General features: G+C 43.8%; 1 protein-coding gene across 4 annotated transcripts in view; it reads left to right on the plus strand.

The window, feature by feature from the left end:
- The first annotated feature begins 287 nt into the window (after nt 1–287).
- Nucleotides 288–12,428, plus strand: part of MAP3K1 (mitogen-activated protein kinase kinase kinase 1) — a 65,327-nt gene continuing 53,186 nt past the window's right edge. Inside the window, exons 1-2 of one of the 4 annotated variants that reach the window (XM_033085907.2) lie at nt 288–1,788; nt 1,895–2,024. Coding sequence is in view for 1 of the 4 variants with exons in the window: in XM_033085909.1 (XP_032941800.1) it covers nt 2,661–3,139 (479 nt within the window). In the remaining 3 variants the exon portion in view is untranslated. Of the gene's footprint in view, nt 2,025–2,639; nt 3,140–3,432; nt 3,480–12,428 lie in introns of those variants that run through there. The other 3 variants (XM_033085906.2, XM_033085909.1, XM_033085908.1) reach the window with 3 other exon arrangements.

Raw genomic sequence — 12,428 nt, forward strand, 5'->3', positions numbered from 1 at the left:
TGATTTCAAAGCGGTAGAGGCTTTGTATTGTGCATAAATCTGTGTTGCATGCCAGCAGTGCACTACATAGTGTTCTGGAGTGAGTAATGGAAGGTGGGTTTTATTAGCCACTGTGCTTCCTCCTCTGGTCAAGGCGCTGTGGAGAAACACACATTTGAAAAAATAAGGTGAATATAAAGATTAAAGACAGAATGTTATTTATTAGAATTGAAATTCAGCAAGCAGTCAAGAGATAAGCAGCCAACATAAGGCATGTTATGCAATTTTAAATGACAGAATAATTTGGGTTTTCCACTTTTCATCTTATCCAAAAGTCACTCAAAACCTTGACAGCACTGGCCTTACTCAAAAGGCAAAGTAATGTCTTAACAGGAGTGGTGACAGCACCTGTCTCCTTTCAGCTATTTCTTACACTGGTGCCTCCCACTGTCACTCTATTTTATGTTTTGCCTTGTTCTTAGCTGCTTTCCAGAAAGTGTTTCACTCCAGTGTACAGGCACATTCCTCAGTACCCTACTGCCACTCTGATATTTTCTTTGAATTTCCTGTTTCCTTCTCCCTTGTTAGAGTCTTGGCACTCTAGGACAGCTGTCCCCTGGAGCTGTCATACACACTGTATGCACCCTCACTGCCTAGATTATTTTGTATTAAAGATATGCTTTTCCTTCTCTGTATTCTGTTCTGACCAATTGCTATTCATTAGGATATTCCTCTTCAATGTGATGAGTATTTATAAAATACCTGAAGTCATCTTGTTCTGTTTAGATGTCTTTAAAAGCATAGGGTTTTGTGTGGTTATTTTCTTTCCTTTTTCTGTAAATGTGATTTTATGGCAGAGAGGAATATTTGGAAAGATATAATAGAACACTAATTTGCATGCAAATAATTTCATGCTGTGTCTATAAAGTGGATACTTTGTTATCTTATTCCCATAAGTAACATTCTCACTTTGTCAATGCGTCTTGGTCTAAGAATCTTCCCGAAAACTGTCTCTAATTTATAGCAGAGGCTTTAAATAACCTTAATGAAACTCAGAATTAATTTATATCTCTGAGTTGTACCTCACAAGAGAATATTAGATGATCTGTTTATCCCAAAAAAACCATACCTTCAAGATGACAATGAATGCAACTGACTTTCTCACATCTTCTTTCACTGAAAAACCTGCACAAGGACGATTGTAGTGTGGCATCTTGATAGACCTCCTAAATAATTCAGTGTGACCTCAAGGCCTTACCTGTTGACTCTATTCTGCAAGTATATAGAGTACAAAGGGTGTCCTCAGCTTTTTGTCTAGCGGGAAAACCTTTTCCTATCTGCTTATCACATCCTCCAGCAAAGACACTACATTTAGTCAGTCTCTGATGTATGTATATGTAAGGCAAGAAAGAATCTGCTTCTGTTAGAAGGTATTTCTCACTCAGCTAGTGCTCCAGATCAAATCACTAATCTCAGCAAATTAACCATACTAATAATCATTGCTGAGACGCTGAGTTAATGTTACGCTTAGATACCTGCCAAATTCTGAGAAATAAGCCTAAAATATTCAGCTTCACTGCTTTGAAGTGCATGAGTTCTAAAAACCACATCATCCTGAAAACAACCTTGTATGCGTAGCAATATTCATTTTTCCTTGTCTCATCTCAGATCAGAAAGCAAAACCATCCCAATGTGGTGGAGTGACAATCCCGACAAGTAGAAAATTTACTTGAACCTCCCCAAGGTTCGGTCATGTGATGTCTCCTGCGTTTCTTCTCTCTCGCAGTCTCTCAGGAAACAGCCGCAGCGGTAGGTGTGCGCGGCAGGGTTTAATCTCATCTACATGTGCATTCCTGCGCACACATGGAGACGAGTGTGCTCCGGCGGGACATTAACGCTTCTCCGTCGTTTACAGACATGGAGAAATACCCGGGGACGGGTGGAGAGGCGCCGGCCAACTGAGGGCAGCCTGCAGAAGGACGCGCGGAGGCTACGAGCGAGGATGCGCATGTGATTTCCTACTGACTCCAGAGAGGGACAACCAGGTGAGCTGGGGCGCTTGGGAGAGGCGATTGCTCGGCTGCACGCAGCTCGGCAGCTCGGGCGCTCCGCTCCTGCCGGCCCCTCGCCGGCTGCCAGGGAGGGAAATGCTGGGGAGAGGAGCGGCTCAGGTTACGGGGGTGCTAGCTGGGAGCGCTCGGAGATCCGGGAAAGGCTTCTCCGCTCCTCGCACGGGGGAGCCCAGCCCAGCCCAGCCCGGCCGGCCGTACCCCGCCGGGACCACCGGAGCCTCCGCCGCGCTCCCGCACGTGGGGAGGGCCGGTGGGGGCGGGGCCGCGCTCCCCGCCTGGCGCCTCCACGGGCTCCCGGGCTCGGCTCGGCCATACGGACGGACCCCGTCCGGCTCTGGCTCTGGCCCTGGCTCCAGCTCTGCGGATCAGCCGCGGCAGGCGCAGCTCCCACCCGGCTCCCTCCCCGCCCCGACACCTGCGCGGGGGCGGGCGGGGCGCGGCCCCGCGGCACCTACGGGCGCGGCCCCGCCCCCGGCGCCCGCCGCCGCCAATCCGCGCCCGCCGTCCGCCCCCGCCCTACGCCGTTTGCGCAGGCGGCGCCGTTTGCGCAGCGCGCTGTCCGCCGGCGGCCCCCGGTGCTCGGGAGCCCGATGTGACCCGACAGAGAAAATGGCGGCGGCGGCGGGGGATCGCGCCTCGTCATCGGGATTATCCTCGGGCGGCGGCGCGGAGGCGGCCGCCGCCGCCGCCTGCGGGAGCCTGAAGGGCGGCGCGGCGGCGGGGAGCGTCGCCGGGACCGGCGGGGGGCTCTTGCGGGAGGCGGGCGGCGGCGGCTGCCGGGAACAGCGCTCTGACTGGAGACGGAAGCAGCTGCGCAAAGTGCGGAGCGTGGAGCTGGACCGGCTGCCGGAGGCGCCCCTCTTCCTCGCCGCCGCCCCGGCCGCCTCCTCCTCTTCCTCCTCCTCCTCGCCGGAGCCCCCCGAGACGCTGCTGCTCCACTACCTGCCCGGGCCGCCGCGCTCCAGCCCCGCCAGCCCGGCTGCCTCCCCCAGCCGCTGCGCCGAGCTCCTGGAGCCGCTGCCGGCGGGGAGCCTGGCGGGGACGGACCCCGCCGCGGAGCGGAGGATGGAGCCGTCTCCGGCCGCGAGGTGAGGGGCGGGCAGGGGTCGGTCCCGGCGGGCGCTGCGTGACAGCGGCGGCGTCGGGGCTGTTCCCGCGGACGGGGCTCGGGGCGGGCTCCGGCGCCCCGTTCCCCGCTGGCCGCGGGCCGGGAGCGGATGCGGGGGCGGCGGGAGCTGCTGCGGAGCGCAGCGCTGGGGCGCGGCAGGCTGAGCTCGCCCGCCCGCCTTCCCCCGGGGCACCTGGTTCGGGGCGGAGGGAGGGGCACGGCCGGGCCGGGCCGGGCTGGCTGCCCCGCCGGCCGCAGCTGTCAGCGGTGCGGGGCTGCGCGGGAGCCGAGCCGCGGGGGGCGGCCCGTCTGGCTGCGGGGTGCGTTTGTGTTTGACTTCTGCCGGAGTCCTGAAAGGCTTTGAAGTGTGAGCTCGGGGCGGTGGCGGGGCCGGGGCCGGATGTGTCAGCAGCCATTGGGGCTCGGGGCGAGCGAGCGCGGTGCTGCCCGCGGGGCTGGGGCCGGGCTGCGGGCGGCGGCTGAGCTGCCTTGGGTGCTCCCAGGCGCTGCCCGAGCACTTTGCTGCAAAACTACTCAGCTGAAATCGACTTTATTTCATTTGTATTCCAACGCCCCCCCGCCCCCGCCGGCCAAGACTTCTCCGAAGTCAGATTCTGATTTGCAGCTTTGCAAAGAACTGATTTCTTTTAGTAAGAAGAGGAAAGACTTAGAAGCATAAATATCCTCTCTGGTCTGTTTTCCTAGGAGAAAGTAATTTTATCGTGGCTTAGTCTAGGTGATAAACTAAAGTGGTTGTGTTCAGCGCCCTGGTGTTTGCAGCCCTTATTTGCCTTCTATACGTATTCATTGATAAGTCCATTTTAATGTTAACTGCCAGTATTTCGCGTGTTTAACTTGTGTGCAAGTATTCAGGATGAAAGCGAACTTATACCCATGGTGAAGCAGTTTAAGTGCTTCAGAACACACTTCAGCTTTAACATGTACTCGCTGGGTCTTTCTGGTGTGTAGGCACTGCAGTATGACCATGTAATTTTGATGTGAAAGTGACAATTTCACCTAGATCTCTTGTAAAGTTTTATCTGATGTGGACTCTGTAGTTTAAAAACTTAGTGTTAACATCCAGGAAGCTATTTTAGTGATGCCTTACAGTTTGGCTAGTCATTTAAACCTCATAAAAATATAATTCCTCTTTGGACTTATGACTTGTGTGTTCTTTTCGATTGTGTCTTATGTCAGCCAAATAGCAGGAATATTTTTTAAAGATTAAATTGCCAAGGGAGTACTGTAGTAAGAACTGTTTTCTAGACCAATGTCCTGTTTATATGTATTCTCAGCAATTCAGATGATTTTGGCCTGTTCCTAGGGTAGTGTAAAAATACTTTTTCTGGTGTGGTTGTTCAGATATGACTCTGTCCTTACAGAAGGTTTTCCAGGAAATTGTAAATGTTTTGGGGAAGGGGAATGATGTACAAATTTTAGTGAATGCCTTGTCTTTTATAAATTCTCAGCACCATCTTTGTTTTTATAAAGTCATGGAATTATAAGGGACTGTATATTGTAATACAGTTATATCAAGTTTTGTGGTTTTCCAGAAAAAAAAGGATCTGCATCAGAATATGTTTAAAGCAATTGAGTCTCATGGTGATAGCAAGTAGGAGTTAGGCTTGATGTTTGAGGTGCAGGAAGGTCAGTGTCTATCTCATCCATGCTGAAACTTTGCGTTCATCCTTGGCAGCTGGTCCCAAGTAGCAATGACAAAGCAGCTGTAGAATTTTTCTCCTTTTCACACTGACAGTTTTGTTTACTTTTAAGTACCTGCATTTGAGCAACTCTGTTTATTGAGTGTGTAAGTTAAAATACTTTTAAGTGCTTTGTGCTATTTGACTAGAAATGTTAACAAATCTTTGAAAATACTGAATGCCAAATGCTGTTCAGTATTTCAGTGAGTCCACTCTGAGTTTATTATAAGTGCAGTTGAAAATACATGACTTTAACAATGATTGTCCTTCAGAAGTACCCTATAAATGCTCATATGGAATATCTCAGTAATTCTGTGTGTTGTGTTACCAATAAAAGGGTATTAGACCAAGTTGTACTTTATCAAGCTGTTTAAAAATTTAAAACATCTATCTGCCCTTATTTCAATATTGACTTGTTTTGTCTGGAGGAGAGAGGCTAATTTATATGTGAGTAACAGTAATACACATTAAATTTGCCTGGGCAGCTGTTGCCCAGATATTTATTAAGAGGCAAACTGGAAGGCATAATTTAAATAGTGTTTTATGAGGAGGCTTTGAATACAGTTAGCTGTACTTTCATGTAAGAATCTACTATTAGTTAGAAGATACTGTGCTTGCTCCAAAGTCCCCCTATCAGTCTCTTTGGTATTACAGTTACTTCCTTTTAAATAGATTCTCTGTTTCTGTTTATGCTGGAAGACCTTCCTGAGCCTCAAAACGAAGCTGAGAAGGGAAACTGACTGCTATTGAATTATAGATGTAAATATTACCTTTTTTTCTTTAAGCTCTCAAGCATTCTGCTTGTCAGCAGTAGAGTGAATATTTTACTAAAAGCAGTGAAGGGTGTAAGCTGTCTTATATCACTAGAAGAGAAGGAGCTGTTTTCCTAGGAATTGCAGCTTGAACATGATGAAGCACTTCAGATCTCCTATCCCACATATATTGCTTACTGCAGTGTATTATTTTTGTTTATAACAAGATCCAAATAATGGTAACTGTAGTGTGATTTCTTGTAGCATGAGTAAATACATGGAGGTGAAGTGTACCTCCTCTTCTGTGAACTTAACAATATGCTTTTAAAACATCCAGATATTAAAGTAATGGTTGTGTCTGAAATTGGTGTCGATGCCTTGTTACTTCCCCAAGTACAGAATTAGTTTATATTGCTGTAATAATGTTTTTATAAAAACGAAAGGAAATAAATGATGCAGATCATCTCTTCTGTGTGCAGTAACCACATACTTTGACTTCCATGAGAATTAGGTGTTTGAAAAGGCATATGCTGGGATAGTTCAGCTGCAAGGCAGCCCTTGTAGACGTTTATACTGTATTTTTCTGCAGTTGCTGTTTGACAGATGCTAGAGGCACCAAAGTCACACTGGAAAACAGAAGTTTTGTCTGTATGTACAAGTGTACTAATAAAAGCTCACTAGTTTTGGCTCTGTTTATCAATTTGTAGCACCTTTGATGACTTTCAAAGGAGGACATGAATGCTTTTAACAGAGCACTGGGAGTTGGAGTGGGAACAGAGGGGGAGCACCTACAGTAACTGCACAGCATGGCCAAGGATTTTTTGTGCCACTGAAATGCTAACTTTCTCTGTTCCTGTCAGAATGTAGCTAAGGTTAAAAAAATATAGCTTATTGTTGACCTTGCTGTTCCCAGCTAAGGTAAAATATAATTTTGTATTTTGTGTAATTCTCTAATGCCGGGTGTTTGTAACTGTCTGTGTAAATAAGCCACCAAATTTTCTGCATCCAGTTTGAGTGAAAGAAGATTGCCTTTCTACCTCTTCTGTGCTCTGTGGCTTGGGAGTACTTTTGGAAGAGGGTCACCCTCTACTATGTCTGATTTTTATCACTCTTAGTTATTGCAAGTTGTAGGGTTCTGCTTAAATGGTCTGATCTGGTATGGCAGTTTCTTTGTTCCTGTGCAAAGTAAATAGATTGTAACTAACTAATCTGGAGCTTTCTGTCTCATTGGATTTAGTGATACTAAAGGTTCAGTCTCTACTGTCACTCAGTGGAGTCTAAGTACTGCTCAGTCCAATACCTGTGTGTAGACATACGCAGTCATATTTTACCCAAAGGTCAAACATGTAGAGCACAATATTTGAAGACCAGTTTTTCCTTCTATATGATGGATTTGAACTTCATGGACCCTCTAGCGTACTAACACTCTCAAAAGTAATGTTGCAGCTGTGCAGTGATTTATGCTGCTGCAAGGGACCATGAGACAGACATAGAAACAAGCATCTAAGAGTGGAATGACTGTGGGAATGCTTCTGTTGGCTTTCACTGGCTCCCAGTATTGGTGAAACTTGGCTTAAGCTTGTTTAAAATACAAATTATATGTTACCATGTGGCTGTTTTTTAGACAAACTTGTAAAGCTAGTTTTCAGCAGAAGTGGTGATAAGAGGACGGGTCTGGTTTGAGTTCTGAGTTTCCAAGCCTAATCTAAGTGTTCTCAGAGGATTCTCTGCAGAGACCCGAGGGTCATTCTTAATTTACGTTTTATCTGCTGTGTGCTCTCTTGAAGCTCTAGAATTACGTTTCATTCTTTCACTTAAGGCAGAGTGGACAGAAAGCCTTTTAAAGGCTTCATTACTTGTCTGTGACTAGAGAACGTGGTTAAGTGGAGAATTGCTTTCTGTTGCTACTGTCCCTTTTTATCTTTACCTGGAGGCTGAGTGTATTACCTGCAGGATAGCTTCCGCTTTCCAGTATCAGAGCACTACACAAGCAGAACTGGAGAATTGTGGTTGGTGCTGAGGTGTCTTGACTATTTTTTCCTGTATGTTTGGAGTTTTGAGGGGGTTTTGGTGGGTTTTGGTTTGGTTGTTGGTTTTTTTTGTTTGTTTGGGTATCTTTTTTTTTGGTGGGGGGGCGAGGGGGAAGTGGGGAGTTTGTGTTTGGTGGGGTTTTTTTTGGTTTTTTTATCTGTTTCTTGGCTTGTAGGTTTTGGGTTTCTGTTTTTGCTGAGTTTTGGAGCGGGAAGTTTGTTTGCTTTATTTTGTTGGGGTTGTTTGTTTGTTGGTGTGCTTTTGGAAGTTCAGTTTTGTTGGATCTTGGCTGTAAAATATCCTGAGAACACAGCAGCTCTATTTACTTGCTACTTAAGAGCAATCTGAAATTGGAAATTATATACCTTCTGTCTGGAAGTTGATGAAATAGTTTTCAAATTGTCTTAATAAAAGGTGATACAGACATCATTCCCTCTCTTTTTTTATTATTAATGTCCAGTTGTTTTGATAGTGTTCAGCATGTGAAGATTTTAAGATGTTTGCAAAAAGTGGGTTTTTTCTTTAAACTTAGAATGTCAGAGTATTCCTGTTTCTGAGATTAAACTGTAATTCAAGTCAGTCTACCTTTGTTTCACTCTGTCTCCATATATTTCATTTGCATTCCTGAAGTGTAAACTATTCAAGTCATTCATGGAAATACAGCATAATGCTGTCATCTCTTGTCCTAGTATTCTAATTGGTGGTTAAATGACTGCTGTGATTATTGTGCTGGACAACTTCAGTTCTTTCCTATTATTTCCCATCAGTAGATTTCACCCTCCTCTTGGTACTGGAGCTCCTTGTAACTTGCCCAGGGTCACTGTGGAAGGTGGAAATAGAATGCTAGGAAGCGAGTTGCGTCTGCTTGACCTCACTGACATCTGACCACATCTGACATCATGTTTTCTGAGCTCTTCCCCATCCTGTTCATGGGCCTCCAGTCATCTTGCTTTTGAGCAAACTGAAATGAGTTTTTACCAGCTGTCAGCAGTGATGATCAGGTACTTTTGGGAACTGGTGGTTTGCTCTCAAAGGTGTGCATATATTTCAGTTATTTCTCTGAAATACTGTCTTACATCCTGCTGATTCTTGTGGTCCTGGATAACTGTCATGTTTCTATCTCCAGGGCTGTTCCCTTCAGATGCTTGAAGAGCTTGGTCTAAATATTTAAAATGTTGAAGGGAAAAAAACCCCTAATCCTAATTTGTCATAACAAAGTGAGGAACAATTTTGGGGTTTTTTTACAAATTTTGTGTTACCTCACATTCTACTGCTAATAAAATGTCTGCACAATATTATTTTAAAATTCTAGTATTCTTTAAAAGGGAGGCTTCTAAGCTCGGTGAATAGTATTTCTCCCTCACATCATATGTAAGTGCCCTGCATTTCAAGATGTATACGAGAATGTAAATATCTGTCACAGGTGTGGTGAATCTGTGGGATTGTGTGTGAAACTTGCACTGACATCCAGTTTGCAGTTTGTGTACAGTTTATTGAGCTTGTCAGATAAAGACAGTCTAACAGGCTAGTGTTTGTTTACCACCATGGCTAAGACAATATTCTAATTGCTTTGAATTATGACAGTACTTTTAATTTATGGTTGCTGGATATATAGTTTGAAAATTCTTGTGTAGTCAGAGACAGTTTCTCCATTTATTGATATTTTACTTTTTTTTTTTTATTGCTTCTTTCATGGTTTTAGATGGTAGAGTTGCAAAGTCTGATATTAATAACCTTTTCAATCTTTTTTTCTCTGGTTGCACATTTTAACTTTAGCATTAGTTCTATAATTAGTATCTTAAATCTTTTCATAAATAAATATCTGAAATGTTTGTTATTTTACTAAAGGAAATGCCTCTACAGAAGTCTAAGCTAGGATTACAGATTTCTTTGCTTAATGTAAGAAATTATTGCAGTTTTGATTGGCATGGAAGCTTTCTGGGACAGTGTTAATGTATTCTTAAACACTTGGAAAGGATCTTCCATATTAAGGATCTGTATTGCATATTAATTTTGTTAGATTATTCATAGAAATAAAACATAGGGGATGGCTTCTGTAGTTGGGTGAGGTTCTTTCATAGTTCATACTTGAAATGGAAGTGTGAAGGTTAGTTTTTTTTAATTATGTGGAGCTGGATGGAGTTACTCTTAAAACTGTACTAATATGCATAAGTTTATTTTTAAAAAGATAATTCAGGAATGCCTCCATATAGATCCAGAAAATGGTTTCTCCAGTAAAGATAGAATTAATATTGGTTTTTTTGGGGTTTTTAACTGTAAATTCTGCATTGATTTATAATGAACAGCTTAATACAGTAGGTCTCCTGATCTCTGCAGGCAAATTGAATGCCCCAGCCTGTAGAAATTGTGAGGGCTTTGAGGGTTTCTATTAGACTTTCCATAGAGTGGAAACTTTTTCTGTAATGCCCAGTAAATGCAGCCAAGCTTTTCACTATCTACCTGGCACGGATGGGTGGTGGTTTCTGGCAGGGTCACAGTAACCAGCATAACTTGCTTTCTCTTTGAACCTCCGAGGTTAGGGCTAGGACTGGTGGCTTCGGACGTTCCGCTCCACACAGCTTTGTTTACGCACTTCCTCAAACATCTTCCTGAAATTAACTAAGTCAGAGTTTGTTCCCTGGAGAAGAATTTAGTTTTGATTTGCAACTGCATGTTTCTTACCCTTCCTACAGGCACTTGGGAGAAGAGCAGAGGAAAAGAGATCTTAAAAACATGCAGATTTTTCTGCATTTGCTTTAAGCAGTAGTACAAGAAGAAGGAGAAGAAGCTCCTGCTTCACCTCCCCTCCAGCCTTGTGGACAAGAAAGCCTGAAAGGAGACACCGTGAGCCATGCAGAGCTCTGGCAGGGAGCAATGCAGATGGCCTTCAGGGTTGTCATTTTAGAAATGCCCTGTGCCAAACCAACATAGAAAAGTTTGATCTGCTTGGTTTCCCTCACTATGAAGATTAACATGCTGACTGAGTGCCCTTTTTTATGTTAAGAGGGCATATGATAAAACAATAAATATTTTTGATTAAACTAAGATGTCTTCCATCTCTTTAAAGTTGTCAGGGGCTTTCATGTAAGGATGTGTTCAGCATTGTAAACCAGCATACACTGATACGCTCAGCAAGCTGAGTGAGGAAAGGTATAGATTCACAAAATGTTCAACTTGGGAGATTTGTGCCTGGTCATTGCATTGGCTTATGCTGCACACCAGCATCCTCGTTCAATGTGGTTACTGTTTTCACTCATTTCCGCTATGCTTCTGGTAGCAAAGGATTCAACTCTGAAAAAGAATGCTTTTTTCCTTGTATAGATACTTCAAAGCCCAGTGAGTCCAGTTGACACTCTTAGGAATGGAAAATACAGGAAAAAGGCTTAGAAAGTACCAGAGTACTAATATAAAAGAAACACGAAGTGTTGCCTGTACCTGAGATGCTCATTATTTTAGCCAAATAGAATTTCCCAGTCTGAGGGGGCGTTTTATTCCACAAAAGGAGAGGTTAGGATTTGCAGACTCTTAGAAGACCCTCCTGCAAATCCTGTCTCTTTTCTGCAGTAGAAGATGGACTTCCCTTTCTGAAGAAAAAAAAAATGTTGGAAAAGTTTGATCTGAACATTGGCCATTGACATGTCCATGAAAAAGGTCTCGATGACATCTCATTCAAATGTTTACTGTCTGTTCCAAATAAAACAGTGACAGTAACTTTCCTTGGCTGCTGCTCTTTGGGATACGGTTTACTCATAGTGTCACAAACCTTTGAATGCCAGTGAAAACTGGCATTTCTCAGAAAAATGGTGTCTTTAACCAAACCTGAATTCATGATAGTAGACTAGTGAAACTGCTTACTGTTTGTCTTTCTAAACTCATTTGAAGTACAGTTATACTGGATCTTGAAATTGTTATTTGTGTTGAAAATACTGAAATATAGTTCTTTATGAAAAGTTAAGTGTTTGTTTGATAAGCAGAACAGTGCTACTGCATTGTCAGATTTGTCTTTTAAGCATGTGGTTAAGTTACAGCATGTTCAGGTACAATGGTAAACCATCTTGTCCCGGTAAATATGCTGAAGTATTTAATTCTCCCTGGTGTCTTAGCAGTAAATTAGTATGCTCTCCTGTTTGCTTGTTCTGACCTGCTCCGAGTTGCATATTTGTGGCAGTGTTTCACAGTTCTGCTGCTGCTAGTGAGGATACCCAGCAAAGCCAAGGGGAGAAGAATTGCTTTGACATTTTGAAATCAGCTACCTATGAATTGTATTCCTTTATTTTAAAGTTGACTGGAAATGAGAATATAGGTCCACTGCCAGGGCAAGCCACTTGTAGACCCTGGGAATTAAGACTACGGGGGTGAGCACAGCCAGAACTTTTAGATTTTTGGCTTCCTTTCAACCTACCGAGTGGACTGTTGAGAAACTAGCAAAGGGAACTAGTAGGAAATCTACCAGTTTCTATCATGTAGACAGAGTTCCAAAGGAGCTTCATCAAAATAGGTCTTTCACTTCTTCTTATTCGACAAATAATTTTTTTAAGTATTTCTTCCCTGAAAGCAACTTAGCTGTATGCATTAGTATTTCAACTGGGTTTAACATTCTTGCACGTGTGTGAGTAGTTGAGACCTAAATAGCCATAAATACCTAGGACTTAGACAAAAACTCCGATTTTAATGTTGTCAGTGAGCCTCTAGCAAAAACCTTAAACAGTGGTGGAGCCTTATAGGCTTTTATTGGTATTCTTTGTGAGCAAGTGTTCACTTAATGTGTATCTATCATATTTATAAT

Source organism: Catharus ustulatus, chromosome Z (genome assembly GCF_009819885.2).
Source record: "Catharus ustulatus isolate bCatUst1 chromosome Z, bCatUst1.pri.v2, whole genome shotgun sequence".
NCBI lineage: Eukaryota > Metazoa > Chordata > Aves > Passeriformes > Turdidae > Catharus > Catharus ustulatus.